Genomic DNA, 19,649 nt, shown 5'->3' on the forward strand with positions numbered 1-19,649 from the left:
TACTTCCAGAAAGTCACATGCTCACTCAGCAGAGATTTTACAGATGAAGAAAGTCACAAATCTCATTCACAGTGCCAAAGAGCAAACCAAGTATCAGATAAAGGTCATTTTCAATTTGTTTTTTGAAAGAGACAAATACCTGATGTGCACCCTTTATCCACCTAATGCTGTTAAAGCTCTGCAAGAAACTATTTTGGCAGCATTCCTGGGAGCAGCAAGAGGAAGATAAATGCCCTGCTCAGGGCTCTGCACTGATTTTGTCAGGACTATCAATCCCATGGAAATTACCAGGGATATGGATTGCTGTTCACAGGATGCTCTTGTGCTTGCTGCCTGGCTGAAAAGCAGCACACCTCACAGAGTGTGGGTTCTCAGGGTCACAGCAACCTCCAAAACCTTGAAGCAGAGCAGGATTTGTGCAGCCACCCCAAAATTCCCAAAACATTTCTACAATCAGCACTGTACCTGCTCCACTGCTGCCAAAGACAAAAAAACCTCACCTCAAAAACCTGCTCTTGGGCAAACCACATGAGCTGATTCTTTCCAAGGCCAGGAAAGGGTTTTTAAAGATGTATTTATTTGGAAGGACACATCCAAAAGGAAACAGTACCTTTAAGGTTCTAGTTGGGGCCCAGCCAGTGCCATCAATTGAGTGTTCTCTCAATAAACTGGAAAAGAAAGACACACACATTACACAGAGCAACTTCTGCTTCAATTGTCTTTGTCAGAAACCTCCTCAGAAACCAGCAGGAAGTAATTGCAAGATCAGATCTAATTCTTGCACTATTTATATCCAGGTAATGGAATTTTAAACCCCAGGAGTTGGGATGTCTGCCTAAAATTACCTTCTCCACAGTGTCATTACAGAACTCCCCATCTGAGCCCAACCTCTGTCAAAACACTGGAATTATTTTCCTCCAACAGCACAGGTGTGACAGAAATGCTTGTGACAGGCTCAGCATTGAACCCTTTTTTTATTCCCTGATGCATTTTAGATCTCTGCTGAAGAGACAGCCTTGCAGGATGACCCATCTCTCACCAAAACTGGCACAAACCAACCCAAAAAAGGGTGTTTTGGGGAGGGATAGCTAATTAGCAAAGAGAGGATCATCCTCTATTGTGTGAAAGGATTTCAGCTTCCTACAGGTAAAGATAAGAAAGTGTGAGAGTTTTAGTCTGTTTGCTCTGGAGGAAAAACTTCCATATAAAAATATATTATATATACATATATATAAAAAGATATATAAAAGATATAAATATATCTATATAAGATATATATCTATATCTCATATATAAAAATATATAGAAGATATAAAATATATTTGATATAAAATATTGAAAACCATATACAAATATATAAATATATATGATAAAATAATAAATAGAAATATTATAGTTATATTATTGTATTATATTGCTGTATTTACAAATATATTATACAAAAATACATATATATATTATAAAATATAACTTGAATTTTAATATGACTATGAATATATAAAATACAGAATTTCCTAGATGCACACATCCAGTACAGATGTCCCATATTATGGTACATATTAAGCTCAGTGAAGCTGCTGACCAATTTGCAAGTGGGAACCATTGAATTGTTCAGGCATTTCTGGACCTTTCAGATCCAAACCTCAGCAGTTATGAGAAGGAGATATATTGGGGATCAGAGCACAAGTGAGAAATAAGCTGAAGTCTTGCTCAGAAAAGTAATAATCTGAATGAAAACAATGTAAAAAACTCCTTAAGCATCATTTCACAGTCACACCTTCCTCTGTAAGGAGTCAGCTAAAACAACTCACTCAGCAAAGCACAGAAATTCACCACCAGCAGCAGCTTCTGCTACTGAAATGACAGGGTTAAAGTGAAATAGTTTAAGGTTTTAACAATTCCCAGGCTGACATGTATTAATCATAATACATATAATCATTTTTAAATTACAGTAGATGATTAGACCATAGAGGTTATGTAGTTATTTAATGAACACGGCAAGTTTATAGGCAAGGAAATTCAATCCTTGTTCAGTGCAGAGATCCCAGAAACAGGATGATAACCTGGACAAGCTCATTCCACCTTAAGTGTGCTGCTCATCTCATTCCTGTGCCTCTCAAAAGACAAAATATGCCATTACCACTTGTGCAACGTTCAAAATAACATCTTGAGGCTGCAGTTTGTCTCCAGATGACAAAAGCAAAAGAAGCTGTTTGTCTGTTCCTTATCAAACTGTGTGGCACTGCTTCCATTTGCCTCTCCATCCACCTGACTGGGAAATTCCAAGTGAGGGGGAAGTTAACACACCAAATAAAGGCAGAAAAATATTCAGTGCCAGAGCACCTGAGCATGAGCTAAACCTCACGGCCTCAGAGCTCTCCTGGCACAGCTCCAGCCGGGACACCACAGCCAGGACTGAGGAGACACCTGCACCTCTCTGAGCACTCTGGCAGGAAAGCAGGGAACACACATGTCACAGACATTTTCTGAAAAATCATTTAATATATTTGATATAAAATATTGAAAACCATATACAAATATATAAATATATATGATAAAATAATAAATAGAAATATTATAGTTATATTATTGTATTATATTGCTGTATTTACAAATATATTATACAAAAATACATATATATATTATAAAATATAACTTGAATTTTAATATGACTATGAATATATAAAATACAGAATTTCCTAGATGCACACATCCAGTACAGATGTCCCATATTATGGTACATATTAAGCTCAGTGAAGCTGCTGACCAATTTGCAAGTGGGAACCATTGAATTGTTCAGGCATTTCTGGACCTTTCAGATCCAAACCTCAGCAGTTATGAGAAGGAGATATATTGGGGATCAGAGCACAAGTGAGAAATAAGCTGAAGTCTTGCTCAGAAAAGTAATAATCTGAATGAAAACAATGTAAAAAACTCCTTAAGCATCATTTCACAGTCACACCTTCCTCTGTAAGGAGTCAGCTAAAACAACTCACTCAGCAAAGCACAGAAATTCACCACCAGCAGCAGCTTCTGCTACTGAAATGACAGGGTTAAAGTGAAATAGTTTAAGGTTTTAACAATTCCCAGGCTGACATGTATTAATCATAATACATATAATCATTTTTAAATTACAGTAGATGATTAGACCATAGAGGTTATGTAGTTATTTAATGAACACGGCAAGTTTATAGGCAAGGAAATTCAATCCTTGTTCAGTGCAGAGATCCCAGAAACAGGATGATAACCTGGACAAGCTCATTCCACCTTAAGTGTGCTGCTCATCTCATTCCTGTGCCTCTCAAAAGACAAAATATGCCATTACCACTTGTGCAACGTTCAAAATAACATCTTGAGGCTGCAGTTTGTCTCCAGATGACAAAAGCAAAAGAAGCTGTTTGTCTGTTCCTTATCAAACTGTGTGGCACTGCTTCCATTTGCCTCTCCATCCACCTGACTGGGAAATTCCAAGTGAGGGGGAAGTTAACACACCAAATAAAGGCAGAAAAATATTCAGTGCCAGAGCACCTGAGCATGAGCTAAACCTCACGGCCTCAGAGCTCTCCTGGCACAGCTCCAGCCGGGACACCACAGCCAGGACTGAGGAGACACCTGCACCTCTCTGAGCACTCTGGCAGGAAAGCAGGGAACACACATGTCACAGACATTTTCTGAAAAATCATTTCATTGGGATTTTTCTTTTCCCCTGAGAAGCTTCAGCTTCTCCATGTTTGGCTGCTTTGGAATGTGATTTGCAGAACTGTTTACCCAGCATGTGAAATTGTTTTTCCTTGATGACCAATGACAACCACCTGTGTCGAGGCTGTGAGCAGTCACAAGATTTTATTATCATTACATTCCTTTTCCTTGCTAGCCTTCTGATGAAATCCTTTCTTTTATTCTATAGTATAGTCTTAGTATATCATTTTCTTTTAATATATATCATAAAATAATAAATCAGCCTTCTGAAACATGGAGTCAAGATTCTCATGTGTTCCCTCATCCTGGGACCCCTGTGAACACCACCACTGACACAGAAGTGTCCTTTGGCTTCACACTCCTCATTTGCTGATAGGATTTGTTTTTAGAGCAGCACCCTCTTTCTTCTACAGATTAAAAATTATCATTAAAGTCCCTCAACAGAACCTTCCCCCAGACCTAAGGAGACCTCCCAGCTTATGATTACAAATCATACATCAACCTTGGGTTCCATGGGCAGAGTGTACAATCACTGCTTTTGAACTTTGAGTAACCAGAACAGCCCCTGATGTGACCAGTCAGCTGCTCAGCTTTCATTTCAACAAATACCTGCTCATTCTGGGAGTAACTCCTGCATGCCAGAAAGCTTTGAGGTATTGTTTTCTTTTTAAATAAAGAGCTCTTTTAAAAAAGCATCTCCTGAAGTGGGAACTGCATGATTGCAGTAAGTGTAAAACCTTCTGAAGCTCCAGCTGACCCAACCTGCAGCTTAAGTGACAACAATTTACTGAAAGGGAAGATCAGTCTGGAGAAAACTCCATTTTTTCTACGCACATGTGCAGTGGAGGCGATATCCAGTATGGGCCAGACTTAATTAGGATCTGTCATTAATAATATGGCCCTGGGTAACTCGAGCCCATAAAGTTCAGAAAAACTCCACTTTGCCCACCCAGAACTGCTACACTTGACCACAGTTAACTGCTTAGAATGTTTCAATCCAGGGATGATTATCAAACCAACAGATGCCACAGCATGAGCTATATGTGGGGGGAAAGCACTGATGAAGATGATTTTCTGCTTTTAAAAATAACTGCAGCTATTTTAATGCAAAGACTCTTGTGTGTAAGTTGATTGCAGACACTATACATAGAATGCATTCTCTAACAGGCAGAAAGCAATTCAGTTATTTTAGTTTTTCCATAGAATGCCAGACATTTCCAGGGTTTGATATGTTGAGGTATCTGACAACCCAAAGTGTTCCAGAGCAGATGCTGAAAGAATGTCTCCATTTCATTAGAATTATGATGCTCTAATCACCACATTCATCTCTTATAATTAAAACCATTTCCAGAGATGGAAAAGCTGTGGCTGCCCCATCCCTGGAAGTGCTCCAGGCCAGGCTGGATGGGTTTTGGAGCAGCCTGCTCTAGGGGAAAGTGTCCTTGCACAAGGCAGGGGGGAATGGGATGAGCTTTAAGGTCCCTTCCAAACCCAAGCACTCTGGATTTTGTGAATGTGAGGCTTCACTGGGCCCCAGAAGATGCTGTGCTGGAGCTCCAGCTTTGGTTTGGTGCCTGGTATCTATATGAACACCTCACCTGTTCATTCCCCTCCCTGCACTCAGAACATTTCAGTTTCTTAATGCTGATGAGCCTCACCTACCTAGGAAGGGCAATTAAAAACTTCATTTTCACCAGGACTTTCAAAACAGTACTAAAATGATTTTTCCACCTAGAGGAAAAATTCAGCTTCTCCTTAAGCACTGATTTGCTACACATGGTGACAAGCATGCAGGATTTTCATGAGCAGCTTTCAATCTCACTCATGGGCTTTGCTTCTGCTTCATCTGCTTTTTCTTGTGTGTACCATTAACTTGAAAAATGACAGGCAGGCCTCTCACTTCTGTTTCTGTTTGGTTTCTGGCCAATTTCACCATGAAGTCTTGAGGATGAAATTGCAAAGTTTCACAAATTCATTTGGAAAAGGAAACATTTACTATCAAGGAAAACCACCCAGTAAGAGAAGCTTCTCACTCTGGCAAAGCAAAACTTTCAGGTTTCAAACCCTGATTTATCCTGACCCCAACCCTGCTTTGTTATAACTGGCATATGTGTCTTATCACTGGATATTAAATATTATAATTAACAAATGGCAAACAAAGAATAATTACTGTCAAAGTTTAAAGAACACTTTTTCCCTTCCTTTTTGAAATTAAAAAAAAAATTAAGCTTTTAACACACTTGGGCATTAAATGGTAAAGCCTCTCTCAGGGCCTGAGGATGATTCAGACATGAGGGAGGGAAGAAAAAAAAATACATTTTGTTTAGGCTGGAGTTTACATTTTTACCCTAAGTAGAACAAAATACTAACTCTGAACCTGAAAAACCAGGCTCTCCATGGTCCTACAGCACAGCAAGAATGAGACTTTCAGTAGGTTTTTATGCTCCTAAAAGTTAAATGCAGAATCAGCACCAAAAAATACTGTCAGGACAGTTACATCCAATATTTTATCAAACAGAGAAACCTCCAAGGTTAAAAAACTCCAACAGAATGTTGTTCCTACCTTAGGCAGATTTCTCCTGTCTCTGTAATGTTTGGGTGCCAGATTCTTGTCAAACATTTTACCTTTGGAGGCTGCCAGGAGAGAAAACAAATTACTGTGTTATCTTTTAAGATAAAACCCTGTTATACCACATAAAACAGAAAAAGGCAAATATTTGTGTACAGATTTGTATGTTTAGGGCAACAGTGCATAATCTACAAGAGTCAAAACAGACTTCACTGCCCTTTTAGCTTTTCTCAACTCTTCATAAAAACCAGGCTGGTATTAGGCTTTTCCTTAGAAAAAATAACTTTTAAGAAAGGCAAGAAAATTTATTTCTTCAGGGAAAACACTCTAAGTCATTCAGTTTCTTCATACTTAACTGTTAAGACAATAATTTAAACGAAAAAACTTCCCCAAGGCTTGCCCAAATCATGGATTTGTTAAAAAACAGCAGAGGATGCAAAGATAACAAAATAACTAATAATAAATAATAAATAGCTAATAATAAAATAACTACATAATAAATAAGTAATAATAAATAACTTCTTTTAAATACAGACCCTCCTGTTCACAGCTGAATTTGAGGCACTAAAATGAAAAGCCACAGGCAAGATCACCAAACTTCTGAATGTCATAGTGGGGTTCTGAAGTACAGATTTTTCAAGTACAGTCTCCTTTGCTGTAGTTTTGTGAAGTAAATAAAGAGTGGGACATAAAAATGTCAGTAGCTTAGCAACAGCACGTTGCTGCATCCCTGCTCTCCCCATTAGGACTTGCAGCTTTCAATCAGGCAGATTATTTCTGATGGGAAGTGTCCTGGAATCCATCAGCTCACACCAGCACCTTGCAGAACTTCAATTAAATCCCAGATTATAAATGTGGAGCCATCTCTCCCTCCACTTTTTCCAATTATGTCTTCAATCAAGAGGCAAAACAGCTCCAAGAGCTGCATTTGCATGGCAGCATCATGTGTTTTATCTCACTTTGTTCCCAACTTCCCCATTACATTTTTAAGAAACTTTTTAAATTAAGACTCCTTGGAAGAGGTAAGAAAACGTGCATGGCACTGAAACACCAGAAACAGACCTAAAAGAGATGTTGTAGGAAAAAAACCCACTGATCACCACAACAAATCTGGGATTGATAATGCAGATTTTGCCTTTCCTCCATGTCATCTCTGTGCAGTAACTCAAGGGACATCAGTCATGGCATTATTGAAAATGAGGTGGCTCACAGAAAACAGTCTCAAACTTTTTGACCTCCAAAACACCTTAGAAGTTTTCTAACAGCACAAGCTTTTCATTAGCTACACTTTCACATTGTTTTGAAAGATGGTGTCTAGTTCTCAAGCAATGTAAAGCAGCAGAATTTATTCCATTCCATTAGATCAAGATAAAAGAGTAAATTTCTACCATATGCACCTTCAAACAGGAAATGTATTGATGAGTCAAAAAAAAAAGATTTATGGAAACTCTTTTAAAAAAATCCCCAAATCCTCACAGTGAATTAACTGGTGTCTCATTTTTTGTACTGTGGAAACAAAAGAATTCCTTTATTCTTTCAAAGTGATTTTCACTGCTAAAAGTTAGAAAAACCCACTCCTGACAGTAAGACAAAAGGTTTTTCTCTCTCTCTCCTTTTTCCCTTTTAGACACACAGGACAACAGCAGCACCACCATAAAATTCATCTTCAGCCAAAACCTCACCTTGGAATTTGTCCCAAGTCATTTTTGAACCCTCCCTAGACCAACAGACCCAGAGACCCTCAGGATGATGTTTTGTGAAATTCTGCACAACAGAGCTGCCCAAATCCATTTATTTCCTTGCTCAAAGTCCTCCTTCCCCTCAGACTGCACAGGTAGATGCAGCCTCAGCTGGGGGGCACAGCACTGACCACATTCACTTCCTTCTCCATTTCCAAGCAGCCACTTCTGCTCTGGCATCCCTCATTTAAAATGAGCAGTTTCAGTTCTTGATAAATTAGCACTCTAGAAAGACAGGTGTACCAACATCTTGCAATATTTTTTAATTTATTATGTATTATTTATATATTTAATTTGATCTCTTCACTAGTGAATAAATTTACCTGGAGAAGGACTGTGGCTCCTGAGAGAAATCTGGAATCAAAGTTATTTGAAATGTTCTCTCTGGACACCAGCTAGTCCCAAAGCTAAACCATTCTGCTAAACCACCCTGCAACTGCAGCTCCTCTCTTTACAGTGTGTAAAAAACAATTTCCCCCAGGAGGAAGGATAGAGGGGGGATACAAGTTTGCCCTAGAAGGGATACAAGTTCCTGGGGGTGAACTACACTCCAGCCCTGAGACATTTCTTGCCACTTTCCAGCAGCAGTTTCTGCAGAACTTCTCAGACTGGCTGGAACTGAACACTACACCCAGCAAAGCACTGTGAGGGGTTTGGCTGCAGGCCACAAGACCAAATCTTCCAAAATTGTTCCTCTTTATTTATTTTATGCTCCTCCACTACACCACAATTCCACATATCCACTCCTTTGGCATGCAGGTGTGTGTCCCAGCCCTGCCTGTGGGCTGAGAGCCCTGGCAGGTCTGCAGAGCTCTCCTGAAAACAGGAGAAAACTCTGTCAGTCCCCTTCTGCCTGGCAGGAAACCAACCACAGCCTCAGCAGAATGCCCTCAATATTGGGATTAATACTGCATTAATAACCTGACCACAATCTAACATTCAACCTCTCTTGCATTGTTCCAAAACTTTTAATTTTTGTATTAAATAAGCGGTGCTCAACTTTTAAAATATTTCATTAACACCTGCTATAGATTTTCCTGCCAGTGCTGAGCAGGGAACAACAACAAACCAGAGACTTTTTAATTATGGAAACTGAGAATCAAAAAATTCAGATCAAAAGTGAACTTCAGCTCTCCTGTTAACACACAGCAAACACTTTCCTGCAGCAGTGTTGTTTGGGTGAACAACTGGAATACAAAAATCAGAGGAAATAAAATGAATACACAGAAGTTATTAAGGGTGACCTCTGCCACAGTATGAAATTCTTTGGTAAAGTTAAAGGGAACTTCAAACACCCCACAACCAAACCCACACAGCTGCAAACACTACCTAGCTGTGACTGCCACTACTACACACAGATAATGCTGAATTTAGGCTCAGCTGAACAGGAACCAAAGATCTTCCCTGAAACTCTTCTCCAGGATCCTCCCCTACACATTCCTCAGCCTCTCTGCAAGAACTCTGAACTACCAACGCCAAACTAAGACACCAAGGCAGAAGAATGTGAGGGAAAATTACAGAACTGTCAACCTTTTCCTTTTGGTTCACGTATTTCATTCTTAGATATGTAACTTTTTAATGAGAATAATCATTAAATGCAGGTCTCATGAATAATTAGCAGGAGAGAGCAGAACCTCAGCCAGAAGGGAGGACTCTCAGGTTTGACTCATCTGCACTTCCAAGAGCTGCCAGACAGTTGTAGAGATTTATTTTATTAAAAGACAGAAGATCCTTTCTCAATCTCAATGCCAAAGTTCCCCCTGAAGTCCTGTTACCTGCAAAGAAAATCTAAAATTATTTAAATAAATTATGAGACTAATGCAAATACTCACCACCATATTGTAGGCATCAGGAACTTCAGTTTCAAACTGAAACTTTCCCCCTTGGTAATAGCCCTCATCTAGAAAAGGGAAAACAAGGCAAATAGTTAAATAAGAGAAAAACACCAAGATTAAAACAACAGCACAGGGTTATTGCCATCAAACACTTCAGCTGGTTGCTGCCACCTAAGGAATGTGTGAGCATTGTGTCCTCCTGCACTCCCAACATTTCTACAGCAGAAATCTGAAGTCAGGAGAGCCAACAGTCCTAGAAAAATCCATCATCCTCATCAAAGGAGCAAGGATATCCAGCTGGAGGAACCCCGCACTCAACTTCTCACTGTGGGAAGCAAATCCTGGCATGTGGCAGGCAGCACCACATCAGCGACCCTTGCAATGAGCTGGAAAAATTCTGCAATTGCTAAAGCACTGCTGGATGCTGCTCCAGGACTGAGCACATCTTCCCAAACTTGTGCTGCTAAAGCATTGCTAAATCCTGCTCCAGGACTGAGCACATCTGCCCAAATTTGAGCTTGCTAAAGCATTGCTGGATGCTGCTGCAGGACTGAGCACATCTTCCCAAACTTTTGCTTCTAAAGCATTGCTAGATGATGTTCCAGGACTGAGCACATCTTCCCAAATTTGTGCTGCTAAAGCAATGCTAAACCCTGCTCCAAGATTCAGCACATCTTCCCAAACTTGTGCTTACCAATGCATTGCTGGATGCTGCCCCAGAACTGAGCAGATCTTCCCAAACTTGTGCTTCTATAGCATTGCTAAACCCTGCTCCAGGGCTGAGCACATCTTCCCAAATCTGTACTTGCTAATACATTGGTAGATGCTGCTCCAGGACTGAGCACATCTTCCCAAACTCGTGCTTCTAAAGCATTGCTAAACCCTGCTCCAGGGCTGAGGACATCTTCCCAAACTTGTACTTCTAAAGCACTGCTAAACCTTGCTCCAAGATTTAGCACATCTTCCCAAATTTGTGCTGCTAAAGCACTGCTGGATGCTGCTCCAGGACTGAGCACATCTTCCCAAACTTGTGCTTCTAAAGCATTGCTAAACCCTGCTCCAAGATTTAGCACATCTTCCCATAGCTGTGCTGGCAATCCTGGTGAGTAGTACAATGCTGTGTGCAAGGAGTTTGAGTGCACTTCAAGAAGGGCAAGCAGGCTTTTTCACTGTCATTATCTTACTGTGATGTATCTGCTAGGAACACATGTCTGCCTCTCTGCCAACCTCAGTACTGAATTATTAAAATTGGCTGAATTTTCAAATATGACATATTAAAAGATCTACTTGCATTTAAGCAGGGCTAATAGAATAGGATGACAGACAAACTGCAACGCTTGAAATAGCTGTGCTTGGAAGCTGAAATGCTTGCAAGTGATCTGAAATGCACCTGGCATTGCCATTACTGAGGTTTTTCATTAAAAAAGGAAACAGGTACCCAGCCCACAGTGGGGGCTTGAGACATCTCAGGGATGCTCTGGCTCAAAGCACCCTGAGCACTCCAGCCCCAGTGAAGGCCAGGAGGGCTGGTTACCACTATATGATGCAGCTTTTTTGTATTTCTTAAACTAACACTGCAAAGAAATGTTCTGTGACACAATCCATAGTTTACAGAAAGACTAAGAAGAATTTTACTATTATCTGTTAAACCTAGCTTGTCTGCTGTAGGTCATCAAAATCCTCCTTCAGGTTGCTGCCTCCTGATCTGCTTTTCAAATCCATTCTCCATTCCCATTCCAATTCAATTCTGAAGTGAGCTGGATTTAGTAAGCAATTTTAAGCAGAAAGCAAAGGGACATGCACTGATTTTTATAAGAAAAAAGCAAGAGAAAAGCATTTCTCTTTTGTTGCTAAATATTCAGAGACAAAACTCAGTAAAGCAAGCCTTTACTGAAGAACAGGAAGTAAGAGGTGAGTTACACTGATAGCCTTTGGTAAAACTGCTCCCTGTCAAATGTGCAGTGCCCTCAGAGTGAGACACTGCTCCAGAAAGGAATCCTTGGAAAATGGTCCAATATCCCCAGGAGCTCTAACACCACATTCATCCCACAGAACACACACAGCTGACTGCACTCTATCCACCATCTAGCACTAGAATACATTTGAACCAAGTGTCAGGAATTATCACATTTCCAAGTACAAAAGTTCTTTTCCTTGGCTTAATTTCACTAGTTCCTTGATTGGCTGGACTTGGAGCAAAGCATGCAGCAGCTCTTCACATTCCACCCCTGCTAAAATGAAATAAATGCCTGCTGATGGATGTATCCATCTGTGGTTTATGCCAAAGAAAATCCTCAGGTTTAATGAACACTCACTGCAATGGCTGTCCAACAAAACACACAAGGACTTTCAGCTCAAGTGCTCCTCCAAGACAATTCAATATTCACCACTGCCTCACATTACAACTCACTTCATATTCTGGTTTTACCTTGTCACCAATCACTAATCAAAAACTGGGTAAGCTACTGGCTCTGTTATCAAATAAGCAAGGACATATTTACACAATTAAGAGGAGCAAGGCATCTCTCCTCCCCTCTTTTATACAATTCTGCCTCTGCGTTCTTAAAGCAACAATCAAGCTACTCATTACCAGTCAATCAAATATGTATTAAAAATTCTGGAGAGCCTCAGTACCCAGACAGAAATCTTACACTGCATTAACAAGATAATTCACAATGAAGTCATCTTTCAGCATCTCAAGAAAATAGGTTCTCAGACAGGGAGAGAAATCCTCAATTTTTTAGGCATGGAAAAGTGGTGGGAAAAAAGTTCTGGCAGAGTTAAAAGTGAGGAAAGAGCTATAAATAAACCCATCAAATGGAACAGCTTTAACACATAACTTAGGAAGTTGGCCACAGGGACTTTTGCTAAAAAGGGAGGATGTCTGAGCCACAGTTTTCCTCCTACTGCTTAAATTTATGTCTTCAAGTTGTATTAGCAGAGCAAGCATCCTCCCACTTCAGCCTCAAGTTTCATTACCAACAACCTGACTAATCTTAGCTTCTGTTTGTAGGGTGTTTTAATGCCTGAAAGAGCTCTGGAAAACACTTAACCAAATTATTTCCTCACTTTAGAAGAAAATGCAAGATAATTAGGGCAGGCCACAAAGGATGCACTTTGCATAGCTGCTCCCTGAATCAGCCATGCTCACCAATATTTGTGGGCATTTCACCAGAAAACAGTGCCTTCATTAATCCCCCTAGAGTGGCACTCAAATATCCACACCATGCCCAGACTAGTCCAACAGCCTGGGAACTGAAGGGAAATTGCATTTACTGCATTTACTCTTCTGGGTTTTTAGCTACCTGAAATCATCTCCTTTATTTTTCTCCAGGTCATTCCCATGTTTTAATCCTCAGCTTCCAATTTTGTGCTCCAAATACCAGTGCAGCAAGCTTGGATTCTAAACATCTCCTTATTTTCCCCAGATTTTCATCCAATATGATGCTGGTGCAAAAATAAGAGCAGAGGCAATGGTGGCACAAGGGTATTTTTCAAAGGCAGAACAAATGTTTCACATGACAAAAGGGAAGAGAAGCTTCAGACAGCAGAGAAAACCAGCAGTGTCTGCCTGGGGAACAGGGAGTTTGTCCACTGCAGCAGAAAAATCCAAGTCTGAGCCATTTTCTGTCCACTGATAGTGCACTGCAGAAAACTGGAGCATACAGAGATTGGAGTTCCTTCAGTTATATGAAAAAAAAGCAGCCACCCTCATCAAGATTTTCTACAAAATCATTTTCAATTAAAAACTTGCTGTCACCAGGATGATTTTTCCACATTAAATACTGGCTGAGAAAGGTTTTTGTGAGAGGTGCTGAGCAAGGGACCTGAAAGGATTTCTGCTTGGTGGTCAAGTTCATTTTCTTATTCAAATTAGTCTTTTTGTGAAAGCCTAAAGGAAGCTTCTTTTACTGTCCTTTCAGGACCAGCCACATTCAAAATGACAGCAGGGAACAAAGTCAAGATTCATGCAATACTGTTCAGACAATACAAAAAGAGTTGGCTCAAGCCTGCTTGAGCCATAAAACTTCTGTGACAACCACCCTGCTGCCTCAAGGAAAACCAAGATTTAGCATACACTAGAGAGAACTTCAGTATTGAAGAAAAGCAGAAAACTACAAAGATTTTCTTGGTCTGTGCTGTGTTCTGCCTTTAGAGTGCTAAACTATGGCTGATCACAAGATTGTACACCTGAATTATGCACAGCTGAAAATAGTTGTTTACTGGGGTCAGGCTGCAACTGCAGACACTTCAGCTGTGCAGCTATATTTAGAGTAACAAAATGTTAATTAAGATCATCTCATTGGCAAGATCATTGGCACAAAACCCCTGCTCTGCATTCAACAGCTGGTTTCTGCCTGCAGCATCCTGCTGCACAGCAGAGAGCAGACAAAACAATTCCTAGGGTTTAGACACCTTGGAGTTGGGATAGCTTTGTCATACATCACCCATCTGCACAGTGATGCTCTTGTAAAGTCAGTTCCTTCCCAAAATATAATAAAGCAGCATGATGTAAAGTGAAGGGCATTTGGTGCAAGCAGAATTAACACCCACCAAGTAAACATGAGCACAACTCCTACACAGAATGACAGGGCCAAAGTTCTAGATTAGCTCTCGGGTTTATTTTGAATTACACTGACAAGGGCAGCCTCACTCATTTTGCCATCACAAAAGGGAGTCACATGAATGGACTTGTTAACAGAGACCACCCAAAATTTCTGCTGGAGGAAGAGCCAGTTGGTTCGGGCTAAGGAACAGCAACAGTGACACCTAGTGCTGCTCTGGCTCCAAAATACTGCATTACAGAAACATTCCAGCACTCAGTAAGTACACACACCACGGTTTCTCCAGCTCAAACAGCAGCATGACTGACACACCTCACCCAAATTCTGCTGGCAGAAAGCACCTACAGACCATGGGCACCCAGGAGAAGGAGCTGCAGGGGGACACTGACCCAGCACTGCTCTCATCTGAGCAGCTGCACAGGAACAAACACAACAAGTGCATGCCAAGTTTCAATTAACTTCCATGCAAATTCATCCATAAGATACAACCTTTTATTCCAAAATGCAAATTTCAGGTGGTTATTAAGAAATTTACACTGAACTGATAATTTATGAAAATGCTTTTACTGATAGCAAGAGCTTCACAGGATACTCAAGTTGTGTTAATAATAAAAAATCTGATTTCACATATTTGAACAACCAAAGACTCAGAGATTCCTCCTTGTTAAGCATCTGCAGGCACACCTGGGTTTGAGGTTTTCCAGCAGGGTTACACTGGTAAGCTCTCTCTACACCTCAGCAGAACCAAACAATCAGCACAGGGGAACACACAACCTAACAGGGCTGGAATGCAAAAATAAATCAAGGTGGTTTGAAACTGGCTGAGACAAAAAAAGTTCTCAATCCAAGTAAGCAAAAAAAAAAAAAAAAATCTGAGTATTTCCTAACCCTACTCATTTCTGACAGGCCTTTTCACTGGAATCTGGTTGTCAAAACTCAGCTCAGTTTCTCCATCTCTTTAATGAAACAATCACTACTGCAGCCAGACTTTCTTTGACTTGAGGCTTCATTGGGGTTCCTCTTGGAATTAATTTCCTAAACACCAACACACACAGAAACAAAAGTTACATTGAAAAAAAATTACCTGGGGTTACAGTTAGCTGAAAGTAATGGAGCTTGTTTGGGTCAGGAAAATTCACTTTACATGTACCTGTGAAGCAAAAGAATAATTTACATCAGAAATGAGCTCTCCACTGTTGGGTGCCATGAGGAGACAAGTCTATCATGGTTATTTTATCACACACATTATGCAGCCTTCAGCTTCCTAACCCATCAAGCTGGCTGTTCCTTTTCTGTAGCCAAGGAGCTAAACAGTATCATAGCTATAAATCCTATTTGTCTGAAAAAACCGACCTAGAACTGTACACAAAGCCTAGCAAAGCACTCACACTGTAGTAACTGAAACCACACATTCTTCAGGTATTTGTTATCCTATAACAGAGCCTACACTGAAAAACATTCACCTAAAATTAATAAATTCTCTATAGCTGCCTTTATATCTCAAGTAAGATTCCAGGTCTAAAATCATATTATCTTGCCTTTTTTTTAAGGAATATGGCTCACTCTTAAAAACTAGTTTTCCTGAATATTTTCACTATTAACAAAGACATCAGGTTACATCTGGAAGTGAAAAAACTGCAGGTTGACTTCATGTTCCCTGAGAGCTGAGCTATTTGCTCTGCCCCTAAATCAGAATCTCCTGTTTTGAAAATGAGAGAATAAAGAAAAAACACAAGTGAGGCACCAATGGCACCCTTGAGTCCCAGGAACCTTCTGGGCACTTGATGAAAGTTTTGCTGCCACTCCCCAGCAATTAAAAACTGGATGGAAATTATCAATAGTCCTTCCAAAGGACACTAATGAGGGTCCAGCTCTCCACAGCCTCAGAAGAGAAAGCATCAGAGAAAAATCAGTTCAAGCCAGAGTGGTAGAGCTTTGCACAGTTACCAAATACCATCAGCATTCACATTTCAGTCAAAATGCTCATTTCAATGGTTCTTCCCCCTTAAAATGCATACAATTAAATGTTATACTCACAAGGTAAATTAGCTTCAAGGTCTGCAACCTCTGTTGAAAGAAAAAAGAAATAAACCCATTATTTATACAAGCATAAAGCTCTTCTTCAAGTCCAAATTGGCAGATCTAATTTAAACCACCCCGTAAATCCAATTTTATTTAAAAATATAATTAAGCTGCAGTGGAAGTTTACCTTGAAATTCCTCTTTAAGCCACTCAATTCATTACTAAAAATGCTCATCTGCCCTACAGACATGGCAAATGTATCCTCCTTTGATGGGGAGTTCAGCTCTGCCAAGGCTGAAGCACCAAGGCTGCTACCACACACAGCACTGGCATTTCCAAAGCACAGGTTTTGTTACTGATATTCACTCCTATTCAATTAAATTCTCCTTTTAGTTATTTCCTGAGCTTAAAATTCATAAAGGAAAGGAGGCACCCTGATTCTGTTCCACAGCCCATAGGAAATGAAGTTTTGAGGGTATTCCTAAGCCTGCCAAGTCACCTTCCCTGGAAAAACCCTGCTTTTGTGTATTTTATTGAAATCTTACTTTCAATTCCTCATGAACCAGATGCACCAAGGCATCTCCCCCTTTTACTTCTGAAGTCCTAGGAAATAAAATTGAGTATATTTTTGGCTTTTCCTGTGGTCTTATTTTCCACTTCTAACTTTGCTTTCAGGCCTCCACAGACACAGCCCATTTATTTGGGCTGACAATGTCCAAGATTTCAATACCAATTCTCCAAAACACACATCTGAAGAAACTGTCACTCAGAACTCCTGGCACTGAATCCAAACTGACCTCACCACAACTCTCACTAACTCTCCAGAACTCCTCCTGCCCTCCATGCTTCCCAAACCTGGCATTTCTCTGCAGTGGAATGATGTTTATTTGACTCCCATCTCCCTTGTGCTTGGCACACCCTGCACCTGCAGCCTATTACCCCAAGAGAAAAAACCACCAAACCACACTTACCTAAAAAATTCACAATTTCACTCTTTTAAAATCCCACACTTGCAGCCAGAGCTGATTTCACCAAAGCCATGCACTGAAAGACAACACTGGAGCCATACTTTTGCTAAAGTACTGTCTTTATAGAACACACACACAAAAATGTAATTTCAGCTATAATCAAGGACTTCATTTCAATTTTCCCTTCCTGTTTAATAAAAAAAAAAAAAGTGACAACCAATTCCTGAAGGCTGCAGCCATGAGAACTTTTCCTAAGATTACTCCCTCACTCTTTTCTTTAAATTCACCAGCCTTTCATAGTGGCACACCAATCTCCACTGCAGTGCAAAGTTTAGGACCTAGTTCAATTATTTTAGGGTGTTGACTTCTTTCCTTTATTGCTTTTTGTGCTTGTGTGATGTTCACCTTAATGAATCGTGCCTGCCCTTTCCTGATCCCAAAAAAGGGAGACATTTAAGGGCAGAGCATGGTCAGTCCCAGCAAGGGCTGAGCTGAGCAGTTTTACCTCCTGCAAGGTTCAGTAAGGAGTTCACAGCCACCAGAGTTCCTCTGAGGCGTGAAAATTCCCTGTCGTGTGTGCACACTCCTGTGTTTCTCTCTGCCTTGGCACCAGAATGAGTGGTTTCCCTGAAGAAAACAGGAAAACAAAATGCTCACACCCAGCAGAAGGCAGCGCTGTGCTCCTTCTCTGAAGCTGTGCAAACAGGTGGGAATGCTGTGCTAATAAACCCCACACAGAAGTTTTGGAAACAAAGACAAATGACCCAAAATTAAGGTTTCTAATGAACTCTGCAACAAACCACAAACTAAGAATGAAACAACTTCATGAAGCCAAAGCAGATAAAGATCTGCATCAATAATCTGAATGTTTAAAGCAGCATCAAGTAAGGCAAAGAAGTTACTATTAACTGTGCCATATGAACAAACGCTGGTGACTCACCAATTAACAAGCACATTTACCAGGCCAAAGCTCAGTGTTTTGAGGGTTTTCCAAATTCTGAGTCTCTTTTGTGGTGACAGCAGTGACATTAGAACCATTTCTGTATGCTACTGCTCACAAAGCAAACACTTTGACCAGAGCATTCAAGCTCCATTGAGATTCTGATGCTTTAACTCACACATTTTCTGCATAAATCAATACCTCTGGCACTGAGCATTCTGTAAGCAAACACCCCTTCAGCAGGCTGCCAACCTATTTAACAGAGATTTGTAAACAAGCAAAGCATGGAAATGACAGAGCTCCAATGCACTGAACTGCCAAGAGCTCCAGAAGCTTCACTAAATTAAAGAACAAACCTTCTTCTAACCTATTTCCTCAATACAATACCTTATAAATATTTTTCAACCTATTCACTTTTACCACACAACACTATTACTTCTAACACTAATCACTTGTATTTTTTCTCATGTAGTCCTACTACAATTCATCTTTTATAATTCTAATTCTCTAAGATATCCAGTCTTTTATAACCTTCATATATGTTCTTTTCATATTATTTATATTTCTGTATTATATTACATATATATTTTTAATAACCTTTTTTATTTACATTCTGCTTTTACCTAAAGGTGGAGGGCAAATGTAAATTATCAGAATGGCTATGGGTAGCACTGACCAAAACATTTCTTTCCTACATAAAAGCATCTTCTGTCTGTGGTGCAATGTCACTGTTGCAGTATTTTAAAAGACCATATTTTAAAATTTGTTAAAACTTATTTCTATTTCAATCTCTCTGAAGAATATAATCTCTACTCCATAACCTTCCTGCGTCAACACACCTTATCTCAGTGTTTACATATATAGAAATATAGAAGATACATACATACAAATATACAATACTGTAAAAACTTGACAGAAAGTTTTAAAAATTCTTTACAAATCCATTTCCCACACAAACCTGAAGTTTTTCTGAGCTCCTCTTTCAAGAAATGACTGTCACTACAGCTGAACAGTGAAGAAAATTCAGTTTGAGTACTTTTCATGGTCGTTTTGTGGAGAATCTGCATCTGCGTCTCAATTCACAGCATTAAGATGAGGAGACAACCAGAAAACCCAAGTGGCAGGGAACTCCAAACAGTCCATCTGCTCCCAAAACCTGCTGTGACCTGCTGCAGGAGCAGCCCAAGTGCAGGTGTACATCCAGAATCCTGCTCTTGACCCAGTACACACCTGCTTGAACAGTTCCAAATCTCCTTTAAACTACAAAAAAGGCTGTCACTGTCATATTTTCTGAAAAATCCTCTTTGCCCAG

The 19,649-nt window shown here is 40.0% G+C and overlaps 1 protein-coding gene across 1 annotated transcript in view; it reads right to left on the bottom strand.

The window, feature by feature from the left end:
* Window positions 1-19,649, bottom strand: part of UBE2F (ubiquitin conjugating enzyme E2 F (putative)) — a 58,925-nt gene that overhangs the window by 32,980 nt on the left and 6,296 nt on the right. Inside the window, exons 2-6 of the mRNA XM_005428830.3 lie at window positions 16,445-16,474; window positions 15,492-15,557; window positions 9,840-9,907; window positions 6,263-6,333; window positions 611-668 (exon numbers count right to left, since the gene is read on the bottom strand). Coding sequence (XP_005428887.1) covers window positions 611-668; window positions 6,263-6,333; window positions 9,840-9,907; window positions 15,492-15,557; window positions 16,445-16,474 — 293 coding nt within the window. The remainder of the gene's footprint in view (window positions 1-610; window positions 669-6,262; window positions 6,334-9,839; window positions 9,908-15,491; window positions 15,558-16,444; window positions 16,475-19,649) is intronic.

The sequence above is a fragment of the Geospiza fortis genome, unplaced genomic scaffold, assembly GCF_000277835.1.
Source record: "Geospiza fortis unplaced genomic scaffold, GeoFor_1.0 scaffold407, whole genome shotgun sequence".
Classification (NCBI taxonomy): domain Eukaryota; kingdom Metazoa; phylum Chordata; class Aves; order Passeriformes; family Thraupidae; genus Geospiza; species Geospiza fortis.